The following is a 26,568-nucleotide window of genomic DNA, read 5'->3' as shown; positions in this document are numbered from 1 at the left end:
ATTTGCCATTTGAAAACATGGTTGCGGACAGCTGGAAGAATAGCCATCCGGACATGGAGATGCTTGAGGGAGTTCCATGGCTCAAGGGATTCTGGGCTTCATTGACAAGAGATGATCTGATAAAGGAGGACTACGAGTATTTGGAAGAGCTGGAGGAGTGGCACAAACAAAAGGGTGATGAAGGTGATGAGAGCGGCGACCAGTGAATTATCTTGAACAGTACTGTGAGTGGGTCAGCGCAATTCAAATCATGAAGTGCCAGCTCGTTACTTGTACCATAAGCCTGTCATGTGTCAGTGTCGATGACTGAGATTCAATCAATAGTTGTCAAGTAAGTTGTGATGAACGGAGCACATACCTTTAAGATCAATCGTTGCCCAAACTTTTGTTCTGTCCTTTCCAATTGATACTGTGGTCATCCCCAGGTGACCAACGATCCAGTCGGGGTTGATAAGGGATGGAAGTTGGGTCTCTTGGCTCTTATACTCTCTCAGTTGCCATAGGCGGACATCGGCTGAATAGCTGGGTAGAAGAATATTAATATTTGTCCTGTGAGATATGGCATCCAACTCACAAATCATCCCAAAATTTTTCACGCTCTCCCCTCCAATGTACGAACCAGCGCATGCGGGCAAACCAGAGTGAGTCATCCACATTACGAAACCTTTGATTAAACTGAAAGATTTCGAGAACCTTGCCATAAGCATGAATCACAGTTGTACCGGGGATGATGACATGAACGAGAGAAGAACGGTTTGTTCTAACAGCTCTAGAAGCATAGTAGCGCTTACTATCAATCACGACATAGTCAAAAAAGACTGCATCACGATCAAGTGGGAGGCTATGAGGTACGACGGCATGGTCAAAACGACAATGAACTGGAGTCAAAGGAAAATGATAGCAGAGGGTGGATGCGAGTAGTCGATATGTCTCAGTGGACATTCCTTGCTTTCGGTGTCGAGGACTAAGTGAATAAGCCAGACCAGCTAAATATGTTTTCTGAGATGGTCGTCATAACAAAATGTAAGAGAACTCAACATACCGTCTGCACCAGCATCATCAAGGTCTTTTGACAATGCTGCAAGTCCAGCCACTGTTCCCCTCTCATCGTTGGAGGCCTTCAGCATGATTGATGCTGTCTGACTTGGAAGGGAATCCTTAGGATAATGCTGTAATGTGTACGTCTATGGATATTGTTACTAGTTGAGATGCACATTAGAGATTCAACAACTTACCAGTCGTCCGAGCTCACAAGTCCTGTGAAACTCCATGAAAAAGGTCGTTTCAAGTGCACTGTTTGAATGGTTGTTGGTCTTGTACGATTTCAACAACTTGTTGAGGCGCTCGAACAGGAAAGTCCAGAAATCGTGGAGAGGGCCAAAATTGTGCACACAAGCACCAACATGGGTCACAAAGTGATGGTTAGGTTTGACCGAGCCAGAACCATACAGCTTGTAGTAAAAGCATGTCAGTAAATGTCAGTCAAGTGAGGAAGACTTACATGTATTAGCTCGGTGGTGTATTCAAAGATGAGTTGCTCGGCTCGGCTTACATCCTGATCACATAGTGAACGCTTGCTCAAAATGCGCAGTGCTGCACATAGCTTTAAGAAATTAGCTGGATCATCAGGGTGCAGTAAGAATTTTGCTTCTTCTTCGCCAGCTGCATCTGCAGCAGGCTCTGTTAGCAGCTCAGATGTAGGAAGGAGACACGGTGGTGGTGGTGGTGGTGGTGGCCGTACTTGTCCTTCAGGAAGATCTTCGATGATCTGTGAGGTTGCCTGGCGCTTTTTTGAGGCCTAATCATAATTGTAAGCGGGTTGATAACAGTGAACACGGTATTACCTTCTTGGCTGCAGCCTTCGCTTTCTTTTCAGCTGCAATTCTAACCTTTTCAGCCTGTTTGGCAGCTGCAAGTCGGAGCTTTTCCTGTTTCTTCATCTCTGACAGTGCAAGCTTCTCATGGGCAATCCGGGCCTTTTCAGCTTCGAGTGCTTCCTTTCCTTGCTTTTTGGCTGCAGCAAGGGTGGCTTTCTGCTCAGCCTTGGACTTCGCATCTGCCTCCTTATCAGCCTTGGCCTTCTTAATCATGGTGACACATTGACACAGAATCCCGTCATCCATGTCTGTCGGAAGACAAGAGCTCCATAACTGCGGGATCTAATTAGAACATAGGTAGTTCAGTGAGTCAAGAACCGATCAAACTATCAGAAGTATATACTATGATTGGACCATAGACAGTGGCGAGAAGCAGCCATTGGTCCGCTGTTAGTGAACCACCTGATGGCATACTGATGTCCATTGGTAATTTGCCACATGAACCCGGGACAATAAACTGCAAATTTGATTGATTGTTAGTGTTGGATGTACACATGAGATCTAGCCTCACATCAGCAAGCATGTCATGGAAGATGTCGAGCTCATGATTAGCACGAAGAATCTTTCCCTGGACCCATATGTTGTAAAAATGGGTCTTAACAAGGCCTGAATCAAGCATAATCAGCACCAGATTAATAGTAGGAAGCTATGATACTCACCAAGGTAAAGATTGTGCATTGGGTCGATGACAATCTGTTCGACGAGGTTGAAGTATGGTAGACGTGATAGCTGCATGTATCGAGTAGCGTGTTCCTTTACGAAGTTCTTGCGAGCAGATGTAGTAGTCAGCCTGCGGTAGCGCTTGCCAAGTTCTCGCTGTTCTTCATTTGTCCGTGGCCAAAAAGCTGAACAACATTAATGGACGATAGTCATGTATGATAATGCAAACATACCTCCTTGTTGAAATGCCTGTAGTTTATCTTTATGTGCGATCGTTATCCAACATACAGTACAAAAATTAGTATGGGAGTGAGATGCGAATCCACCCAGCTTGTGCGCAGCTGGTTTATCGCAAACAACTGCAACCAAAATCACACGAACAAGGCATCCTAGCAAAATGAGTCGACACTAACAGATGATAAGTAACCAGACTTACCTTGCGGACAAGATTCAGTTGGAATTTTGATTCCAACTCTCCATAGACGTAGTAAATCTGATATGATGGGCTGTAAGAATCGTTGGATCTGGTCAGGATTCTGCTCCTTCGGCCCAGGGAGGATACTTGTACACATCAGATTAGATGTGTGATAGTTTGTAAACGAATAACATCAAAAGATATCAACCTATCGGGTGTGAACAAGGCTTACCGATATTCTGGTGGTAGATTACATATTGAGAATGATGTGGGAGCTGATGAGTGTGACGGTGTGATATTACTTCTGATATACGAAAACCTGGCAATGGAAATTCGCATGAGCAGCGAAATATCAACAAGGAGATAAAAAAACATACCAATCAGCTCCAAGGTTCACTCCGATGCGTAGTTCACCATCTGGGCCATGTTGCTCGTGAGGGAGATTCAAAAAGAAGAGTTTACCATCAGGACCCTTGAGTTTTGTGCGACATGTGTCACCATCAAAGATATCAGTATATTTACCAATTGTGCGAGGTTTACTGCGCCAACCATCAAGCACAGCCTCAAGACCAGGAATTTTGAGAAGAGATTTGATCTGTTCGGATAGAGGAAGGTATGGATACTTGATGATGGGCGTTTTGACAGCGCGTAAGTTCCCCCGTTGTGTTGTACCAGGAAGAAAGATGTCGACCCCACAATTTTTGCATGTATCGTGTGATTTTGTCGACATTGCAGGAGGAAATACATCACGGCATGTAGGGCAAACAGGGAGTGTGAAAATGGTAGTGTCGACACCAAGGACACGATTACTGGACTGCAGTGTTACGAAAGGGACATCGATAGTTGGTGCAAGAGCAACGAGGATGCAGGCAAATATCGTTAATAATGCATTGCAAGCCACGCGAGGGAGGTGGAATTGGAGGTGCAGCCAAGAGACAACCGCATAGATAGTGAGTAAGTGTGGGGGAACATCAGCGAGGTTCCGATCATTTGTCGCACTAAAGCCTTCATCAGGTATGAACGGATCAGGGTCGTCTTCGTTGATATCATTGGTGGTTGCTGTCTCCATATCTTCTTCCTTGTCTGGATCATCAAAATGTGCATCAACGTCAATGTCGAGATGATCTAGATTATCCTCAGCTTCTTGCAGAAGCTGATTCTCTTTGCGCTGTAGCTCCTCAACAGCCTTTTCAATCTGTCGATCTAATGCGCGCTGTTCCGGATCAGGTGGGAGGTGATGGGCATCGTATGAGGTGAGGGGCCGTGAGCCTGAACTTGTAGCTGTATTATATGCACTGAAGTGGTCAACAGCATCGTGTAGCGCCTCAGGGCTATGGAAGTTCGGACCAAGATTAGGCAGATCAGTACCATAGGTCATGAGATCTAGGTCTTCTCCAGTAAGAAAATCGTAGTCTAGCATCTCCTGTTCAACAGGAGATTCAGAAATGCGACGAGGATCCTGGAATGTGACGTCCGGCGATAATGGGGGCTGTAGTTCATGTAAAGGAATGGCGAACCCATGAGGAACGGGGCCTGCATCTTGAATAGCGGTAGGAACGATGTGTTCTCCAACACGCTTGTAGTGGGCTTGTGACACGTTGGTTTTCGAACGGAGTTCGCTTCGTTCGTGAGCACGAGCTATATGTTCTTGAACAAGTGCTCCGTTGCACTTGTGCTTCTGGCAATGACATCTTCGATAACGCGCTGTAGGGATTCATTTCTGGCTGGGCTGGTAGAGACTGTTTTTACCTTACCTTATGTTGGCACTTTTGTAGCTTACATAATCAAGCAATCTTTTCACCAGTTACCAGTATGAGTCTGAGTGCTCAGCAGTTTTCTATGATATTTCCTCTCCTCTGAGCCTTAAGCCTGGTCCAGAAACCCTTTAGGGTCGAATAGCAGCTAGGTTCTGCAAGACCCAACACATTGTTCAGACTCACCATCTGAATTGTTGTACCTTCAGCGCTTTCTTGAGGCCTGCAGACGACATGGTGAAGTCAAAGCTTGTTGACGCGTGCTTTTGACGCGTCAAAGCAAGCGTCACGTGTTGTTATACTTACAACTCGAAGACATGTAGTAGTTCACGATAATAATTTGATTCCGGTAAATGTTCTACTACACGGCGGTCTTGTGAAGCTTTGAGGTAGTTTCAGCTCTCTTTACATCCTTCAAATCCTTCAAACTGACTCCTGTCGCACCCATAGGCTTGATGCAAGTCTAGTTGGGTTAAATACATGTTAGTTATCATAGAAAACGAGGGAAGCATACATTAAAGACTGGTTGCACTTTGGTAGTATCTTCGGGTTCAGACTCAGGCTCCGTCTCGCTATCGTCAGGTGCAGGTAGTGGTGCTAGCGCTGGCCATTTGAGCGAAGGCCTGATGGATACCTTGAGTGTCTGCAGACATACATGTTAGTTGAATATACAAATTTTAGTCAACTTACTACAGGCCCAGGTTCGTCGCTCTCAAAGGTGAAGGTAAATCTCCTAGTGCCCGAAGGCAGTTGCAGCTGAACCACATTTTGACCTTGCATGTCAGTTCTTGCTGAAGAGACTTGGCAAGAAAAAATGAATGAGCTCACCTCACATAAACCCAGAGGTCGGGTTTTGGAAATTTTCTCTTTCCAGAGGGCGGATGTCGTTGAGTTATGAGGATTAACATGGTGGAGATGATGGTGAAAATTTAGGTCTGTATTTGGTCGAGTTAGGGTTGTTCACTTCTAACCCGAGGTTTGGATTGCATCCGTTTACGTGTTCTTGCAACTCCCAGACGCTCGACTTCCGTCCACGTCGAGTTTAAGTCTGGAAAAGGTCTTACGTCTGTACCACGTCGGGTTATGCACCTAAACACCCTCTGGTTACGTTAGTGTTAATTTCTCGTTTCCGCAGTGATTATAGTACTACAGTCGAAGCCTTATCCCATACTTGTCGGTCATGGCTCCAAGCTATGGGTTATGAGAGAGTATGGCCTTCGAGGATGTCATTAAAAATAGCTCAATTATGTAAAATTCTCGCACTGACTGAGGCATTTGGAATACATTGGTTTTTCCTCCTACCAAAGCATTTCCTTTGCTCATTCAAGCATGTTTCATCGAGTCTCGTGTCCATTACACTTTATGCTGTCATGTCCTGTACTTTGTCTCTCTGTTTGCAATAAAATCTCAACAAGTCCCTGGTCTGCCACCCAGCATGGAGTTGGGGGACTCCGCTTATCTAATCACTGTGAGACTTTAGCATATTAGATTGATTCAGTCATCTTAAATACTACTTGATCTCAAAATCACAAAAATTCAGAAAAAAAAACAAGTTATTTTATAAGTGCATTATAACCAAGTAGAGTTTAAGAGCAAACAAAATTAACTAAAAAGTTGCAACCAAACCTCGAATCTTTGTGTCAAAAGCCTGGCTGGTGGACAATAGCAAGAAAAAAGGACCAAAAGTTTGAGAACTTTCAGGCCTTTTTGAGGACTTCAAGTGGCTTTAATGGCATGGTTTGTTTTGACTTGGTGGGCAAGAAAATTTATACAGTGCTTGTGGCGCATTAGCGCTGTAGGGATTCATTTCTGGTTGGGCTTGTAGAGACTGTTTTTACCTTACCTTATGTTGGCACTTTTGTAGCTTACATAATCAATCAATCTTTTCACCAGTTAGCAGTATGAGTCTGAGTGCTGAGCAAGTTTCTATGATATTTCCTCTCCTCTGAGCCTTAAGCCTAGTCCAGAAACCCTTTAGGGTCGAATAGCAGCTAGGTTCTGCAAGACCCAACATTGTTCAGACTCACCATCTGAATTGTTGTACCTTCAGCGCTCTAAAAAATTAGGGTTTGGCAACAAATGTACCAAAAATACACTAGTAATTGTATGGGTTTTATGTCACGAAGGGTATGGATTATGGAGTATTAGAGGGTTATGGGTTGAAATCCCCCGCATTCCAACTTGGTAACTTGAAAAACCTATGGAGTATATGGGAGTATGGGTTACCAGGGCTATGGGATAAGAGGGCTTCGACTGTACACCGCACAGTGAAGAAAAAATTTGTCCCCAACTCCATGAATGTGGAAGACTCTGGGTTCTGTCAGACGCAGATAATCAATCCTCTGCAAATGCACCCATGGGAAAAGTTGTGAGCACTAGCCAGTGGCTACCGCTGTGGACATTCTTTCGTTCCATTAACCTGTGGTAGTCATTGACTGAGCATGAACAGGCATGTGTAAGTTTATTTCCATCTCGACTCACTGTTTCGTATAACTCATGCATGTTTAGGGTTTTTCTTACAAATCACCCTGCTGTTTGGCTCACGTTCTCGATGAAGGACACTGTCCTTCTTTCAATGAGCCCCATGATGTGAAGCACTATCCTCATTATTATATGGATCTGCTGTGGTGGACCAGCTTGGTTAACAAATCCTTTCTCAGCTCAACCAACATGACTTGATGTGACGCGAACATAAAATTGAGTTGGCGATTGAAGCTCAGAACCTTAATGCTATGCGCCGGCATTTTCGAAAGAGGTTATGTTTTGCTGCTCTATTGAAGGATGACCATGCTCCCTGTTTTGCACTTGCAAACAACTTGTGGCAAATTTTCGACATATTTCGACGACCTTACTTGGGTTGAAGAGAAAATCTGTGCAATCGTGATATACAGTACCACTGCTCATGTCACGCGCTTATTCCAGTCGTCGGATCCGTTGTAGAAACAACAATACAGAGAGGAACAAATGATGCTCCAGACTGTATCTATAAATGTTGAAGGTCATGTGTTTGCCTAGTCTGCTATGCTTGAGATGACAAGTGCATTCGACCCTAAAGGGGAAGTGAGTGCAGCAAGGATCTCAAGGTGTGCGCCAAAGCGAAGCACGAGAAAGTGCAGGTGCGCGCAAGGCGTGGGAACACGCGCGTGTATGCAGAAATAAGAGAGACTAAACTTAAGTGATGATATGATACAATGTAAGAGAAGAGACTGCAAAGTGTAAACAAATAGATTTCTACTATATTCTGCTAAGTAGTAAGTGAGTAGTCAGTAGTCAGTTGAAGGAAAAGTAAGTGGTAAAAAATGTAAAGTGAGTAGTACTATGTACTGCTGGCGCTTATATAGCGCGCCTAAGCGCGGTCATGCGGAGCCGAAGCGCTACCGAGTAGGTATGTAAAGATATATATAAGTAAGGGTCCATTATAAAAATAGAGGTGGAATGATATGCTAATAAAAGAAATGGAAATATATGCACTAGAGGGCTTGGTGGACAGTGGATGGATGCTTCTGGATGGCTGGCGCTATAGGGCACTCAAGCGCGGGAACGCGTGCGCGTGCATACATTGTGAAGCACGGGAAAGCTGCGCCTCATAGTGGAATATCTGTGGATAGCACACAGAGTGATGCTGCAAGTTTGTGCTATGTACTCCTAGTGTAATGCGCCATATCACACCATGAGAGGCATGAGTCTCTACAACGCGCACGCACGTATACATTGCGAAGCACGGGAATGGTGCGCGCATGGCGCGCGTTGCGCGGGAAAGTTGCGCCTCATATAGGGATAGCTGCGGGTAGCGCACGGAGTGACACTACAAGTTTGTGCTATGTACTCCTTGGTGGAAACTGCCATATCACGCCATGAGAGGCATGATTCTCTACACCGTTGCAGCCAAAAGTCTTTCACAGTAATATTTGCACTCATGATATGAATGTCGTGTTGACTGCTTCTGTGTTGCCTTGGACTTCTGCAGATGTCAATGGATTTTCCAGCATTGTCTTCGTTGGTCCTGGTAAATTCAAGCCTGAACAAATGGGACCCATGTTTTGAGTGCGGAAGAATAAAATTTATTCATTTCTTCTGGTTGAAGCATCACAATTGTCTGTATTCTGATATCCTACTTGAACCAAACAATCTAATGCTTTCTCTCAGTGATGATGTGTTGCCTGGATAATCTGATCGTGTAGTTGAAAATAACGAGCTTGATGTCTAGAGAGTTTTTGAAGAGGAAACAGCTGGATTTCAGGAGCACCCAGTGGAGCTTCTGTTAGATGTCGAGTCCCAATATTCTGGTGTGACAATGCTTGAGAAAGTGAGTGTCTCCGATCCAGGGTGTGATAACATCAATGGACACACATTCATGGCTGCTGCGCTCAGGAACCTGGTTTCTGCACATTTGACGCTGCCAAATCATATCTTGCCTTGATGTCTTTATGCGGAGTCAGGGTTCTGGCACGACCTAGCGCCGCTATGAGATTTCATTTTGCAAAATGTGTTTGAGCTCTACCCACCTTACTAGTAACTCCCTTTGATGTGCCGGAGGGCGAAAAGTATAATTAGATGGAGCCAGCACTACAGGAGATGCTTTCTCTCAAGGGCCTATTTCTCTATGCCATTACATTCTGTCACTATCACCAATTGCCCCATTCGTGTTCAGTAAAAGCATTTCTTACAAAATCAGCTTCCTCCTTTGTTCCCACCACCTCTCTATCACTTCGTCCAGTTCCAATAAACACCTATCTTCAAGCCTGAGGTACTCATTAGGATGAGTGGTGACAAGCTTTTCATCGAAGTCTCAAAGAAGGCAGATGTTTTCTCGTCCATGACCTTGTGACAGTGCAACATACACATTGAATGGTGTAAGTTCTCCACTTGGTGGTTGTGCAATATCAACAATTGTGTTGCTGATTAATTGTTTGACCTTGTGATTGGTAGTCCATAAACGCATATGCTGGTGCTAATGGCAGTTGCATCCGCGTCACAACTTCTTCATGGCGACCAATCATAGTACGAAATGTCCATTGCATGAGGACCAATGGCAGAATACCAGAATCCAGATTCTCCAGGCTTTGGCTTTGGTATGGTTCAACTTGATGAGAACATATGCTGAGGATAGCGCAACTCTACAACAGCATTTTCTCGATGAAAAGTTCGACTTGTGCTCGTCCAACACAATTTCCACTACTTCTCCTCTTGCCCATTTGCAACATCCAGATCAGTTTCGATGTTAAAGGTGACCATCACCTTCATGCCCACTGCCAGCTCAACCATGTTTGGTAGTGATGCACATTCATCCTGTTTTGTTTGTTTCCCTGTCTGCTTCATAGCCACTGCAAATCTTTCAGCCAGTGTAAGTTGCTGTCCTTGCACTGTGTCCATTGCTCAGCATATAATAAGTTGATAGAAACGAGCTCACACATCTGGTAAGTCCAACTTTCAAATTTGCATGTCTCTCACATCCATCTCAACCTTTACTCAGAAACCATCTAAAGACCACACTTGTTCTACAGTGGCTCAAAAAAGTGTCCCAATGTTTGTAGGTTTTCATGTAATTGTGTTATTGCGAGCCAGGGTGTGAGAATCTGACTAAGTCAAAGGGAGGTCCCAAAAAGCTCCGCTTCTCGGCTACAATTATGTCCCCTATAGCGTGAGAATCCATTGACGCCGTGCGAAGATATGGCTATTTTAATTAGGTGACTCATTGGGACACTTTTTTGAGTTTCTATTAAAATATGAAAATCAGATCATTTAGACATGACACCATTTACAAATATATATATAAATGGTCCCATATTGACAATATGGTCTCATTTTAATATCCTGTACATATATAAACCCTTCCAATAACATCATGTCCCTCATAATCAGCATGAAGTCTATTTCCTCTTCTCAAAGAGATAATATCCTTTTTCTCTCCACCTCTGGTCTATCTATCAGGCAGATTGCCTCCAAAAACTTAGTCAGATTCTCACACCTTGGCTCGCAATAACACAATTACATGAAAACATACAAACATTGGGACACTTTTTTGAGCCACTGTATACATTAATATGTTATACTACGATAACACAATTTGCATCACCTTTTTGAACATCACTCCACTGGCTCGTCCCTCTCCAAAGTACTAGTATGGTTTCATGTAGTGTGCCACCAATGATGTACAACTAGTATACCACATGTTCAATGAATGTCGATAACTATCATGATAGTACACAACGTTCACATTCAAATTTGAGCCAGTGGGACAAGGTTCCTGCCGGCGAAGCTCGGCCCTTTCTAGTATTGTAAATACCTGGCATAATTTGTAAACTTTCTCATCTACCAACTGCTGCAAAGTTCAAATCAGTACACTACAATGCCCATGATGTACACCTTACAGAGTGCTACAGTGCCACAGCCTGGTCCCTTCTGTACAGCAAAAACCTTCCAGTGACACCTTAAATAGATCAGAACAAAGTCGCATTTTTGGCATATTAAAATGCTAGACGCAGGAGTTGAACTTGGGACTGCACAAAGAGAATTATGGTGTCAGACCATGCTTTTGGTTTAGCACCACGTGGCACCCTGACTATGTCGCAAATTTCCGAAATCGATTGTAATCGGTATCAATTGATATAATGTTACAATGACGTTTGAACCTTCATGTAAGCTCTATAGCGGGGTTTCAACTCATTACAACGCGCTTACAATCCGATTAATATCCTTCAAGTTCCCCTTTACCGTGTTCTCAAGTATTTCCCCCATCTTTCTGTTTAAACTGTCCCTATACATATATATTACATCTTAGTCCACAGCATGGGCCCCGAACGCACGAAATTTTGCGATCTGTGTCAACAGGACCTCAAATCGCGTGGTTGGACCACTCATCGCAAGGCCTGTGAGAAGAAGGCTGAGAAACAGCGCCAGAATCGACTTGTCGCGGAATCCATTCGAAGGGAAGATTCAGATGCAGCAGCAGGTACGCATGAGTTTAACTCATTTGTCTGCTTTTTCTACTTAAATTCACTCATAGGTTCTTCGAGACGTCCACGTGCAAGCGTCGTCGATGATCATACCGATAAAGTCATGGGAAAGACGCGTAAGTATTTCGTTTACATATTTTTGTTATTATTCTCACATTGAAACAGGACAGCACGATGTCTCACCAGCTTGGAATGAGATGGATGACAACATGGGGCACATTGGTAAGTCTTTGTTTGATTTGTTATAATATATTTACAAATTACTGGTCACAGATCCTTTTCCTGATACCGACATCCCTGAACGTGCTGAGACTATGTTCCAGCTCGACGACATTAAGTGCGAGTACCACCCAAGCAGTGGGATCCCACCTGAGGTCCACGCTTTTCACACTTTCAAACGGCGTCCAATGCCATCGACACCCTCTGTCCCACCTGACAAGCACCCCTGGACTCCGTTCAAATCGCGACTGGAGTTCGAACTTGCTGAACTTGCCCTGGAGGCTTGCTTGAACAATGAGCAGACTGATCGGCTCATAAAACTTTGCAACCGGTGCACTTCCCGACAGGAGAAGTTCACGTTCCAGACTCACAAGGACATCCACGACAGATGGGACACTACTTCACATCGTATTACAGGGGTTGTTTTCTTTTTCTCTCTCTGATGTTTGACTTCTGACATTTCTCAAGTTTAGTTTACTCAAGACATAATTTCAGTACCGTATGACGGTACCGTGCGAGAGTTCGAGCTGCACTATCGTAATCTCTGGGAGTGGGCTACCGACCTCCTTCGCGATCCTCAGCTTTTTCCACACATGGTATTTGATGCGCAGCGCTTCTCAAAGTTTGATGGCAAGACATTTGTAAATTTCTTAGATGAACCTTACACTGCTGAAGCTTTTTGGAACATTCAAGTATGTAATATCGCTGTAGATATTCTCGGTTCGCCTTCATTATTTGATGTATTGTTTTCCCTCATAGTCTCAGCTACCAGAGGGCGCCAAACCCCTGGCTTTTATTCTGTACGCCGACAAAACCAAGTTGTCCTCATTTGGTACTGCAAGAGGTTACCCTGTTGTCGCACGTCTCGCGAATCTTCCCACTGACATTCGTAACGGTGAAGGTATAGGTGGCGGGCTACATTGTTGGGTGGCTTCCGATTGTATGGAATATGTTGTTAGTTAGTTGTCAACACTGATTGTACTTCTAGGTGAAGGAGGAAAAGGACCACACTGGCAAGCCTGAGCTGGGTCAATTTCAAGAACGCCGTTTGGCACGAGGCATTCTTGAAGATTCTCTCTCCGCTAGCATCAAAATCTAGCACAGGTCAATGGTTTGAATGCCTTGACAGCATTCAACGCTGGTTCTTTCCTTCAATCTTAATTTTATCAGCTGATTATGAGGAACAGTGAGTGTATTTGACTCGCATCATTATCTGTGTGTGTTACTAATGAGTTACTTGTTTTTGAATTATTAGATGCATTATGTCATTGACTCAAGGGATTAAATCCCTGTGGTCATGCCCAGTTTGTCTCATCCCTCATGTTGACCTTCTAGATACTTTGAAGACCTATCCTAGTTGAACTTCCAATCAGTCACAGAATATCTTGCGGGCCGCATGGGACAAGGATACCACTAAAGAGAGAGACAACACACTCAAACAATATGGACTTCGTGATGTCCAGGTAAGGTTTCTGCTATCTATACTGCTGATGTTTTATTGCTGACACAACCATGTTATTAGAACACTTTCTGGAGTGTTGCGCTCACTTGCATACATCAGGCACTCTCTTGGGATAGGCTCCATTTCAACAGTGGCCTGTATTGCAATCATCTGTGGGCTGAATTGCAAAAAATAATCGCTAGTCTTGGGAGAGCAAAAGTAGCTCAGATGCACAAGCAAGTCGATGACTTGCAATTGAACGACCTCATTTTAATTTTTGTGTTAGTTACAAGGTGTTTCCTTGCTTGTGAAATCTGAAGCATTTAGCACAAGTCATGAGCATTTCCTTTACTGATGTAGTGTATACAAAGACATTTCAAAGGCATATTTTCTAGTCTAAGATTTATAGATTCTTATTAGTGAGTTGAGTCTGATGGTCATTCTCTTAGATGGTGATCTTTGCTGCACATGCCATCGTGACTGAGGATGAGTGTCCGCTCAGGTACCTCTTACTTCGTTGTATCCAACTTTTCCTTGAAGTTGATATGTATGCAGTGCTCGAGGTTCACATGACTGATACTATCTGTGCAGGCCAGCATGCAGTTCAAGCATTCTCAACCTATCTACAGGTGCATTTTCTTGACTTTTCCCTGAAAATCATTCATTAATGAATCCTATTATAATAGCAATACATAACTAAAACAGCCGACGAGAGCGACAAGAACTGGAACTTCCCCAAGCTGCACATGAGTGTGCATATCTTCGACAACATTGAAGCTAAAGGTGTTACACGTAACTACAACACGAAGCCAAATGAGAAGATGCATGGGTCACTGAAAGAATCGTATTTAATGCGCACTAACTTCAGGGACATCGCACCACAGGTAACACATTTTATTCTCAATATCATTGATTCATTAATCTTAGACTGATGCTACAATATGTACAGATTCTTCGCATCAATCATTGGCAAGTGATCGCCGAGAGCATTCGCCGGAACATATCCGACTTCGATGAGTATCAATCGCAAAATGTCGACTATGTACTGGACGAAGACGATTCTTTGGTGGATGATTTAGTTATTTCGAATGACTCGCTGAAGGTACAACAATTCAGATGGTGAGTCTGAACAATGTGTTGGGTCTTGCAGAACCTAGCTGCTATTCGACCCTAAAGGGTTTCTGGACCAGGCTCAAGGCTCAGAGGAGAGGAAATATCATAAAAACTACTGAGGACTCTGACTCATACTGGTAACTGGTGAAAAGATTGATTGATTATGTAAGCTACAAAAGTGCCAACATAAGGTAAGGTAAAAACAGTCTCTACAAGCCCAACCAGAAATGAATCCCTACATCGCCTCATGTGAAGCTCAGATCCAGACAAGCTCCACAGACCTTTGAATCTCTTGAGAACGCTCACAAAAGTGACAGCACATTTACTAACTTTCGTATCAAGCTCAATGAGTTTTTGACTAACTTTTTATTAGCCATTCAACTCCCTCTACCAGGTGGAAAGCGGGTCCAACTCAAAACAAATGACAAGGTATGGTTGTTGTTCCATTTGGCTCGTGTACTGACATGAAGGGACAGATCACTGAGTGCCGTTTCTTGAAAGTTAACTACGAGTCATTGGTAGATTGGCGCCAACACACCGACTACCTTCGATGCAATCCCAAGTTCTTTGGTGCTTCACGCTTCGATTGTGCGTTCATCCAGACGACCGACAAGATCATATTTGGTCGCCTGCTCTTTGTTTTCGAATGTACACTGGACAATACAGTCCTCTCCCTCGCCCTTATTCACCCATTTGATGCTCCCACTGGCGTGTGCATCCAAAAGGACAAGCATCTCAACATCTTTCGTGTTCGAGCAAAACTCCGCGCGCAGGCCGAGTTTTTCTCAGTAAGGGCGATTATCCGTGGAGCTCTCCTAGTGCCAGATGGTGGCAACGATTTCCTTGTTGTCGATACTGTCGACACTGACATGTTCCTTCGTGTGAAGGCACTGCATCTTGAAGCAGGGCATATTGTACGCGTTTGACGCCACAGCTTGTCTTCCCCCCTTGTAAATGGTATGTCTGCTTACCAGTATTATCTTCACTCGTCAGTCTCACTAACGGTCTACTTCTGTCTTTCATGCATCCCAGGCAAGTACAATATCATTACTGCGTCCGGACACCTGTATTCCGCAAACTCCGCCTCAAGATATAACACATTTTCCTCGCCACTGACTTCCTTCATTGCATGAACACCTTCAAGACTTTATATATTATGCCTATGCCTTCTACATGTACCATCGCCCCCGATCAATATCTACTTTTGGTTAGTTCGAAGTCAACATGTCAAACAAACCCTGAGCGGATAGGTCTGCCCCAACTCGTGGAATCCTCAAGGTATACCAATCAACTTTAGGTATGTACTTCTATCGAGCTAGTTTTTTCCATTTTCCGCTTACTGTCGAATCATAGTGGTTTGCAAGCATTCATTGACGGAAAACAGACCAAGCAGACTCCTCAGGTTCTAACAGCAATCAATTAATCAGTTAGTTCGAAGTCAACATGTCAAACAAACCCTGAGCGGATAGGTCTGCCCCAACTCGTGGAATCCTCAAGGTATACCGCCACTGATCTGATCAACTTGAGGTATGTAATACTTCTATTGAGCTAGTTTTTTTCCATTTTCCGCTTACTGTAGAATCATAGCAGTTTGCAAGCATTCATCGATGGAAAACAGACCAAGCAGACTCCTCAGGTCCTAACTAATCATCCGCCAGGCACCAAATCTGTGCGTTTCGCTTTCTGATGTGCATGTAGTATTCAGGTTCACCATTCTAAAGTTTATATCTTGTGAGGGAGGCGATGACTGGTCTAATACTAAGTAAGTCGTGCCACTATCTAATATCAACATGTGCCCTTCAGTCATGCCCTTATTTACGTGCTGCACAGCAGTTTGCCACTATTACTTCAACGTCGAGCCACCATATTTGTCACTCCTCAAGACGTAATATTAAATAGTGAGGTAGGCAGCGTGTCAAATCATATATAAGGTGTGTCACACCATTTTCTCCTTCGCTGTCTTGCCACTGAACATCTAGTAGAACAATGTCTCATCTCTCAGCGCATATATCGGACAGCAACTTGGACGATGACTTTGATGAGGGTGACATCAATCGAGTCTCTATTCCAGGGCCCAATGCCTCCAAGGGAGAAGTCATGGAGGTACGTAGCAATTGATTATCATCTGAACTATGTACAACTTGATATGTTCTAGGCACTCAAAGCACTGCAGCTCAAAGTACAGTGTCTGCAGGAAGAAAACCGTGCGCTTAAGGAGAAGAACAAGATTCTACTTGCCGAGAAGCCCAAACGGAAATGCCGTGTAGAAGCACCTGACGAACTCGTTGCTCATGAGCAGACCATCTCACTGTACGCTCGTAAATATGGCATGACAGTGGAGATGTTTCCAGACAATGAACTACTCACCAAGAAGCCCCCGGATTCACCTACACCCTTCAATAGCCATGACCGTTACAGGACTGCTTCAACTCAGGAATCGGCCTTTCTAGACGAACTCTATACTCATTTCCCAGAATGCGTCCATCGAGCCATGCAGAGCGTATACTTCAAAGACCTTGTACATCACACATTTTTTTTCATTCTAACTATCATCTGATATATTCTAACTGTTGTAGGTAAACAAGTGCATCAGCGATGCTCGTTCTAACGAGATCAAAAAACTGTGTGGTGTTGCTGGGGATATATTTGACCTTCCTCCCAAGTACTTCGCCAATCCTAGCTATGACAGAGCCAGTGTTGTCAAAATTCAAAAGATGCTTGGAGTGTCTGGCAAGACACAGGCTTATAAAATCTTTCCGCCTCTTTTGTTCCCAGGTTTGCAAGAAGACACGACCCTCAAGACTGTTTTCGGCAATTGGGCGCTTTTCGCTAAGGTGCACTATCATCTGCTGCTCATATAATTGTTCTGTCGTGTACGCTACTTATTTTGGTCTATCTAGATTCTGAGAGCCTCGCTGCATGGTGTCACCTCGCTTCATCAAGAGCCTTGCGGTGGATCGAAGACTAATGCTCGCAAATGGAGCTTTCAACAAGTCACTCCAGGGTCCATCGCGTGGGCGGCAATTATTGTAAGTTGTATATATTGCATTGATTGTCTACTAATGTTTCAACATAGGCAATCTTTCTGCTCTCGCCCGACACGGAGTTTCCTGGTCTGGGAGTGGGGAAATCGTCGACTATCAATTACAAAGATCTGTTCTTTCAATATAAGAAGATGCTCATTATGAAGTGGGACACAAGACGCATCAAGAATATTGTGGCCAGTATCGACAACCACGTCTTTGGTGCCGCAAAGTTGTCCACCTTGAATCCGGCTGGTGGTGAAGACTTTTCCAATGAGATCAACCGTGCTATGCTCGCACTCGACATGGTGTCGGACAGCGAGGCAGATGAGGTTCCACCAGCCTTATCAGCGCTCTCAGCGGTTTCATCAGCACCATCTGGACCTGAAGGTCCATCTCTTGATGGAGATCTTGTCATCCAACCTGCAGAAGAAGGGTCAGTGTCTCGAGCTGCTGCTCATGTCAAAGCAGCAGACAAAGCCGATGTAGACGAAGTCAGTGGTGAGATAGGCAGGGGCCGAGGGAAGGCAAAGACTAGGGGGAAGAAGGCAGCAGCAACTCAGAGTAACATTCGTCATGGTCGTTCCCGAAAAAATTGATAGACAATAGTTACAGTTTGTGATCCTTACTTGTTGCTGTTTATGCATTGCTTGAATTCATGAAAATATCTCAATTGTTAGGAGGGCGTTGACGCAGTGAATTCAGATTTGACCGATGCTTACATAACAATGAGATTGCAAAAAAATTCAAAGACTTTAATTGTATAGCAACCACGTTACAACAGTTCTAATACAACGTCATCAACTGTAATGACAGTTACAGTTGTAACATCACTTGTCCCACCATGGCCACTTGCCACTGCATACTCAAACAGTTCCATCTTACCAGAGGCATTTGACTGGGTCATTTATTGGTAAGTGAACGTCAGTTTAAAATTCTAAGCCAACTCATCACTCACATTCTGCATAATGGTAGTGTCTGTCCCACCATTATGGCCACTTGCTGACGACGCGTACTCAAACAGTTCCATCTTATCACCGGAGAGGCATTTGACCGGGTCATCAGTGAGTGGTTCATTTTCAAGTCCAAGCCAACTTGTCGCTCACATAATTCCTGGACCACATGTATGTCCGTCCTGCCATGGTCACTTGCCGTCACGTACTCGAACAGTTCCATCTTACAAGAGAGGCATTTGACTGGGTCATTGGTGAGTGTCAGTCCATTTTTAAAGTCCAAGCCAACTCATCGCTCACATTCTGCATGCACGTTGTAGAGAATCATGCATCTCATAGTGTGATATGGCGCTTTACACTAGGGAGTATACAGCACCAACTCGCAGCATCACTCTGTGTACCATCCACAGTGATTCCTATATGACGCGCAGCTTTCCCGCGCAATGCGCGCCATGCGCGCACCATTCCCGCGCTTCACGATGTATACGCGCGCGCGCGTTCCCGCGCTTGCGCACCCTATAGCACCAGCCATCCAGATGCATCCATCCACTGTCCACCAAGCTCCCTAGTGCGTATATTTCCATTTCCTTTATTAGCATAGTTCCACCTTTATTTTTATCATAGTTTCTCACTCATATATATTTTTACATACCTACTCGGTAGCGCTTCGGCTCCGCATGAGCGCGCTTAGGCGCGCTATATAAGCGCCAGCAGTACATACTATTATTTACCTTACTTTTTCCCTTTAACTTACTAGTTATCACCCACTATTTACTTAGCAGTACATAGTAGAACTCCATTTTGTCTACACTTTGCATCTCTCTTTTCTTATATTGCATCATATTATCACTTAAGCTTAGTCTCTCTTATTACCGCTTACGCGCGCGCGCTTTCCCGCGCCTTCGTACCTTGCGTGCACCTGCGCTTTCTCGCGCTTCGCGTTGCCGCGCATACCTCTAGATCTTTGCTGTACTCACCTCCCCTTTAGGGTCGAACGCACTTGTCTCCTCAAGCAACGCAGACTAGGCAACGCGCGACCTATCAACATTTATAGATACTGCCAGGAGCATCATTTGTTCCTAGTAGTATTGTTGTTTCTACAACGTTCTGATTACAGTCCCAACATGGCCACTTGCTGCATATTACTCTAACATTTCCACCTTACCAGAGAGACATTTGACTAGGTCATTGGTGAGTAGTCCATTCAAGTCCAAGCCAACTCATCGCTCACATTCCGCATGCATGTCCGTCCCACCATGGCCACTTGCTGCGTGCTCAAACAGTTCTCTACTCCTCAACTCCACTCTCATTTCGTCACACCCGCCCACCACTCCCTTCTTAGCAGCAACTTGTGTCTCGTTTCAGGTCATTACTCAGATCTTTCCCAAAAAACACTCGACGCATCACTTTCAACCGCAGAATTTTATTCAAAGTTCCTGTTCCATGAGCTGCTATGGCCCACCCGCCCTCATGGCTCACCTTGGCAAAAAACTAACAGTCTCAACGCATAGACTGCATGCATTATGTGTGTCCTACCATAATGGCCACTTGCCGTGTAGTCGAACAGTATTATTATAAATTATTATTTGTATATTAGTATTGAAATATTAGAATTACAAATATTGAATTAAAACTGACAAATAAACATTACAATCAACTGGTTTACATTGCAACTGTCCGTTGCGGCTCCCAGCCAAACCCGCTCATTACAATAGTATTACTCACGATAAGTTTTGAACACTTCAAAAAACTCGCTAAAGCTTCAAAAAACTCGCTAAAGTCTTTAACAAACTCGCTAAAGTCTTCAACAAACTCGGCCAGAAAGCCATCAAGACACACGGCACACACGGCATCAGAGCGGACTTGGAAACACTTAGTCAAATTTTAAGGCATGTATACTACACAAAAATATATAGATGTAGCTAGGTATCTAATGAACGAGATATAACAAAAAAGAAATGTGTGATAGTGAGGGAAACACGAGATTCAGAACGGAAGTATGAGAGAGTGAGAGTGCGGGCGCATGAGCTGGGAGGTAGAGTTAGGGGATTCCGTTTGATCCGGTGTTCGAACGCTGAATGTGTGACAGCAAGGGAGACACAAGCAGTGTAAGAGGGCGGGAGCATGTGCTAGGAGATAACGAACATGTTGGGGGATTCTGTTTGATCCGGCATTCGAACGCTGGACGCGTGACAGCGAGGGACACAACAGCAGTGTGAAGGGCGGGAACATGGACACAGGTGTGTGGGGCTGGCCCGGCCGGGAGATACAACAACAGCCGGTAACAACAGACTACAAAAGAAATTCATAAGTCAGATAGCAACAGCAGCAAAAAAACGCGACAGCAGAAAGCAGCAATGATGATACAAAAATAAGCCGCTAGCGGACAGTATGATAGGAAGGGGAACAACAGCAGCAAACATGTCAGCTATCAGACGCAGAAGCGGTACTACCGCTCTGCGTCATCTGGTGAAATTGAATCTTCAGGCGCCACATCTCTGCCTCCTTGTCAAGCGCAAGGGCCTGGGCCTCGTGCACTCGGACATCTGTCTCGCGAAGGCGGATTTCCGCGTCCTTGGTCTCCTGCTCTCGTTGATGGCTGGCGGCAGCTTGCATGGCCTCATGTGCGCGCGCCTCGCGAAGATACTCGTACTTCTTCGTCTCGCGATGGTAGTCCTTCTTCACATCAAGCTTCGCGAGGAAGCGCTCGTGCTTGAGGTTATGGCGTGATGTGACGTCCAATTGAATACTCCCAATCTCACCATTGACCCTCTCAACCTGCTCCTGAATGTCGGACTTTGCTTTCTTCTTCTTCGACCCTGTGGTCTTCGGTTGCGCTGATATTGAGGTCTGGAGGGTCGGAGACGCAGGAAAATCTGACGATGAAGTGTTGTGAGTCGTCGATGAAGGTGTCGACGAGCTACGAGTCATCCCTGGCGACGACGATGCAATAGACGAAGGTCTGCGTCGTGCGTCGTAGCCAGAGGGCCCCTGAGCGCTGAATGCTGCACGGCTGTCGTAGAAAGGAGTGGGTGACTTCTGCGTGATTGAAAAAGGGATGGGGTGGTTAGGAGGAGGAGACGGCGATGATGGGAGTTGTCGTTTTTTCCCGGCAACCTTTGGAGGGCTGTTAAGGTCATAAGTAGGGTGCGGGGCATCAGTGTCCATATTGTCGTCATCCAAGTGGTCTAGTGCATTGCCCAGAGGGGCACGGAAAGCAGCGGAATATAAGTCGTCGTCGTCGTCGTCGTCAAGATCAGGAACATTGCCCATAGTGGTATCGAAGTCGGCATTTGGAGGTGCCGGAGGAGCAGGAGGAGCAGGAGGAATAGGAAGAGCAGGGAAATGAGGAAAAGCAGGAGTGGGAGCAGTGGGAGGAGCAGAAGGAAAGGGAGCAGGTGAAGGAATGGGAGCAGCGGGAGCAGGCAAAGGAATGGGAGCAGCGGGAGCAGGCAAAGGAATGGGAGCAGCGGGAGCAGGCGAAGGAACGAGAGCAGCAGGAGCAGCAGGTGCTAGCAGACGAGGATCAATTTGTGAATCAGTAAATGGGCAGCTATGAGGAGGCAGAACATGAGAGGGGGGCTGAGCCCTGGTAGCACCCCTGGTATGTGCGGAGGGGCCAGCCCTGCCACGCGGACGTACTAGCGCGTACATGTCACCAGCATGGTCAACGCCAGGCTTGGACGATGTAGTTTTTGCTGCAAAGGAGGGATTTGAGTGCCAGATGGCGTCGAGTTCCTTGTACCATGGAAATTCGCGACAGACTTCTTCTACAAATTTGAATCGGTCAAACCGCTAAACAAATAAATAAGAATGCTCACCTTGTAGATTTTTAGCGGAGGCGTCATCAAGAGGGACTACACCAGCACCGGTTGCGCTGAATTTAGCCTTAAGGGGCTTATATTTGTTTTTGAGACTAAGGATCTTATCAGCGCATAGTACAAAAAATATAAACATGACATACCTTGTGATACGGTTGTTGACAGAGTCACGAAATTTCTTCTGACTGTTTGCATATTCCAGCCCATATTTTGCGTGATGTTTGAAGATGACCTGAGCAATAACAGAGTAGATCTGAGACTTGTCCTTTCCCGAGGGACGAGCAGAAGAACTTGAATCCAGAGAGGGAGGTGGTTTCTTGCCATCAGAGTAGAATAAGATACGACAGTCGGGAGGGTGTTCGGTGAGCCAGGTGACCAAGACGTCAGTGAGAGTGTCATCACTCTGCCACTGAATCGTCAGCTTGGGTTTTGGATCGGGGGGAGGTGGTTGTATTTGAGATGTCGACGGCTCAGGATCCATCGCTCTAGAGCACACTGGAGGGTTGCCTCCAAGTCGTGCAGAACGACGGAGGCGTTGTTGGCGAACAGCAGGCATATTTCGAACTCAGCCATGGTGCCGAGCCTGACTTCCAAATTTGCCGCATGCGGCTGTGCTTGTTTTCAAGCTTTAGCGAGTTTTCTGAAGTGTTCAAAACCTATCGTGAGTAATACTAATGACTAAGATGGATTGCCACGTGTTGCAACAGCAATTGCCATCACGATTGCAACCGTGATTACAAATTGATTACAATCACGACTCTGCCATTGTAAGCGCTTTCAATTTATGTTTGGTCTTTGAACGTTGAAATGCCTTAAAAGGCATTGAAGCCCAAATTAGGAATTTGCGACATTAGGACCCCAAAAAAACTAGTCAAGTTACCGAGCTTTACCGAAAATTCCATTTTTACTCTGAGTCCCACTTATAATAATAATATAGATAGCAGAATTATGCTAGTCCTTGTGATTATGTACTATATATCGTGGTGTGTAGTCTTCTACTTTCCTCACTGGTTCACTGATGTATGTTGGGGTTAGAATCAGTACTTAACGGGGAGGCATGATGCATGATGGACCAGCGTGGGATATTTCCCTTTTCGAGAATTTCGATGCATCATTCCAAGCATCATAGCATCAGTCACAATATTTGCCTATCATATGCGTGGCTCCCCACTGCAGTGTTGACTGCAGCGCTGCAACTGCAGCAAATTATTGCCTCAAAATGACAAGGACGGCTGGACCAGTCCTCTAGTGCAGCAGCTATGTTGTGCACTTACCGCGACCTCAGTCCTCGTCGTTGGTGCCAATTTGAAACCAGTTACCAGACTGAAAGATGGCTTCCGTGGCTGCGCAGTGACCGCAGTCGTCACGAACTTGACCCGCTCCAAGGCACCTGCATTCTATTGACCCCTGGATCATTATATTCGATGGCACCATCTATTGGTACAATCGTGGACCAGAACGTGGAAGCGGAAAAACATTAATACTTCGTGGTCAGTAAATATCCAAAGTCCAACTGCTTGACTGAGAATAGATGATGAATTATAACCCAGCGCATATAACATGTACATGTGGACCGATGTGAACCCCCTGCAAATCAGCTTGAAAGTCATAGCTATCGTCAATTTGACCATCAATGGCGTGCTCAGTCGACATCGGCGTGGTATGATTCACAGAAAGAACGTAACTTGACGGATCAATCTGGAATGCCGCATCTATAAAATGGATACCCGTCATCAAGTCATTCCGGTTTGCTCGCGCGGTGGCCATTCTTCACAACATCTGTTGCATCTGTCCACACAGCGCCCAGCTACCCACAGTAAATATCTACCCGACCCTCTCATTCCCGGGCCCATCTGAGCCACTAGTAGTTCGACCATGCTTTCAACAGCAAAGCGTGTTGTCAATAGAATTATTGGAAATCCCGAACAGACAGTGACTACAATCACCACTGAAACCTATTTGAAGGGAATCGTGAAAGATCCAAGGCATGGGGTACGAAATCCTTATACTTTTCTTCACCCTGAGTGTTTGATTTGGAGAATCTTATTCTAGGCGGTGAAATACTTGATCAGTCTGTTTCCAATCTTTGGATGGATCACCCGATACAGTGAGACAATTCATTCTCCCTTTGACAAGCTCAGGCTAATCGTATACGTTTTCAGATTTGGGATGGCTTACTGGTGACCTTATTGCTGGTCTTACCGTAGGAATGGTGCTAGTCCCACAGGGCATGTCATATGCAATAGTAATATTATGTCTTAAATCTTGTTCTCGTTGATTGACAAGCCTTCGTAGCTTGCCTCGCTTCCTGCGCAGTACGGTCTGTATTCATCCTTCGTTGGCGTCCTTGTATATTGCGTACGTGCACGCTACTTTGGATAATCGCGGCGCTAAATTTACTCCTAGTTCTTTGCGACTTCGAAAGATGTTTCTATCGGACCAGTGGCAGTTATGTCGCAAACCGTGGCTCAAATCATCATTGCTGTAGATGCACAGTACCCTGGTAAATGGGCTGGCCCACTGATAGCCACCACGTTGGCCTTTGTTTGTGGATTTATCGTACTCGGGATTGGCCTCTTGCGCATCGGCTGGATCGTCGAGTTCATACCCGTGCCAGCAGTCAGCGGGTATATGACTGGATCTGCGATAAATATAGTTGCAGGTCAGGTTCCTGCCCTCATGGGCATTACCGGGTTCAGGTAAGCGTGTCAGTCATTTCAAACGAAACGCAATTTGTGACATATCTCATAGTACTCGAGCTGCCACGTACGAAGTTATCATCAATACTCTCAAGGGACTTCCCGGTACGAAACTAGATGCCGCCTGGGGTCTCACAGGCCTTTTTTCGCTCTACGCAATTCGCATCATGTGTGATCACTTATCCAAACGGTACCCCAGACGAGGTAAGCTGTGATTTATGTAGTCCTCCCTATGACGAAACTCTTATGGTATCTTTTCCAGCCCGACTTTTCTTTTTCATCTCAGTTGCAAGAAATGCTTTTGTGGTGATAGTGTTGACCTTAGCTTCTTGGCTGTACTGCCGACACCGTAAAACCGCCTCCGGTAAATATCCGATTGCCATCTTGGAAACTGTTCCCGCAGGATTTCAAAACGTGGGAGCCCCTGTCATCGATAGCGAGCTCGTCAAAGCCCTCGGGCCACAGATCCCTGTCGCCACCATAATTCTCCTTCTTGAGCACATCGCCATTGCCAGATGTAAGTCACCGATATCTGACCGTTATGCCCTTTTGACACGCTACTTGCAGCATTTGGACGGGTCAATGGATACAAGATCAATCCCAACCAGGAGCTCATCGCCATAGGCGTCACGAACACGCTCGGCACTATATTCCATGCGTATCCCGCTACAGGATCGTTCTCCCGTTCTGCCTTGAAGTCGAAGTCGGGTGTGCGGACTCCTCTGGCTGGTATTTTCACTGCGATGGTTGTCATCGTTGCTCTCTATGGCCTTACCCCAGCCTTTTACTGGATCCCTAGCGCTGGTCTTTCGGCCGTTATCATCCACGCGGTCGCTGATCTTGTCGCGTCACCTTCCCAAGCATTCTCTTACTGGCGCGTTTCCCCCCTCGAGTTTCTTATTTGGTTGGCTGCAGTCCTGGTCACCGTCTTTTCGTCTATTGAGAACGGCATCTACACCTCCATCTCGGCATCGTTTGCCTTACTTCTGGTTCGCGTCGCACACCCCAGGGGATATTTCCTTGGGAAGGTTACCCTGACACGCAACTCAACTGAATCACGAGAAGTCTTCGTTCCGTTGCGCAAGGATGACGTAACAAACCAATATGTCAAGGTTGACCCTCCTACTCCGGGTGTGATCGTTTACCGCTTTGAAGAAAGTTACCTATACCCCAACTGCGCCATCATTAATTCCGTCATTGTCGATCATGTGAGGGAGAACATGAGACGTGGGATTGACTTCAGCACGATAAAGATGGCCGATCGTCCCTGGAACGATCCCGGACCAACTCGTGGCAACTCCCTGAGTGCAGAGGCAGCCAACAATGAAAAACCTGCTCTTCATGCGATTGTGCTAGACTTCTCTGGAGTGTAAGACATCTCACCTTGGTCTCCTTCTACCAATCAACTCATTTCTTATTCCCAGATCTCAAATTGACACCACATCTGTCCAAGCTCTCGTAGACACGCGGAACGAAGTCCAGAAATGGGCAGACCGTCCTGTAGAGGTCAGTCGGAGTCATCCCACCACGCTGCCTAGCTAATGTAATGCAATACTACAGTTCCATTTTGCTACTATTTTATCACCCTGGATCCGGCGTGCTCTGGTAGCCGCAGGTTTCGGCATCGGTACCCCAGC

The 26,568-nt window shown here is 45.4% G+C and overlaps 4 protein-coding genes across 4 annotated transcripts; 3 read left to right on the top strand and 1 right to left on the bottom strand.

The window, feature by feature from the left end:
- Positions 1-786: 786 nt before the first annotated feature.
- On the bottom strand, positions 787-4,030 carry F5891DRAFT_922731 (uncharacterized protein; the record flags this gene model as incomplete). Its single annotated transcript, XM_041373814.1, has 12 exons — positions 787-986; positions 1,043-1,184; positions 1,236-1,451; positions 1,502-1,740; positions 1,835-2,159; positions 2,221-2,334; positions 2,389-2,483; positions 2,537-2,722; positions 2,771-2,926; positions 2,970-3,076; positions 3,185-3,271; positions 3,330-4,030. Coding segments are annotated over 12 exons (2,568 nt in total), but the record flags the coding sequence as incomplete, so codon positions are not given.
- Positions 4,031-11,976: 7,946 nt separating this feature from the next.
- F5891DRAFT_1132413 (uncharacterized protein) lies at positions 11,977-15,809 on the top strand (the record flags this gene model as incomplete). The annotated part of the gene is made up of 14 exons (XM_041364733.1): positions 11,977-12,300; positions 12,355-12,573; positions 12,641-12,808; positions 12,922-13,067; positions 13,137-13,203; positions 13,255-13,344; positions 13,404-13,562; positions 13,643-13,678; positions 13,772-13,951; positions 14,036-14,206; positions 14,272-14,424; positions 14,691-14,864; positions 14,912-15,349; positions 15,789-15,809. 14 exons carry the CDS (start codon positions 11,977-11,979, stop codon positions 15,807-15,809), a joined length of 2,346 nt encoding a protein of 781 aa, XP_041216671.1.
- A 636-nt stretch (positions 15,810-16,445) lies between these two features.
- Positions 16,446-17,787, top strand: F5891DRAFT_923654 (uncharacterized protein; the record flags this gene model as incomplete). Its single annotated transcript, XM_041373833.1, has 5 exons — positions 16,446-16,538; positions 16,591-16,953; positions 17,012-17,269; positions 17,336-17,464; positions 17,512-17,787. Coding segments are annotated over 5 exons (1,119 nt in total), but the record flags the coding sequence as incomplete, so codon positions are not given.
- A 6,320-nt stretch (positions 17,788-24,107) lies between these two features.
- F5891DRAFT_1200654 (sulfate transporter family-domain-containing protein) lies at positions 24,108-26,473 on the top strand (the record flags this gene model as incomplete). The annotated part of the gene is made up of 9 exons (XM_041368842.1): positions 24,108-24,224; positions 24,285-24,339; positions 24,395-24,477; positions 24,528-24,590; positions 24,639-24,931; positions 24,984-25,135; positions 25,194-25,448; positions 25,499-26,300; positions 26,356-26,473. The coding sequence occupies 9 exons, from the start codon at positions 24,108-24,110 to the stop codon at positions 26,471-26,473; spliced, it is 1,938 nt and encodes a 645-aa protein (XP_041216669.1).
- Between the last annotated feature and the right edge of the window lie 95 nt (positions 26,474-26,568).

The sequence above is a fragment of the Suillus fuscotomentosus genome, assembly GCF_016647785.1.
Source record: "Suillus fuscotomentosus strain FC203 chromosome Unknown F5891scaffold_249, whole genome shotgun sequence".
NCBI classification, from domain to species: Eukaryota; Fungi; Basidiomycota; class Agaricomycetes; order Boletales; family Suillaceae; genus Suillus; species Suillus fuscotomentosus.
Note: the sequence above shows the minus strand (reverse complement) of the source record. Positions and strands in the feature narration are given on the sequence as shown.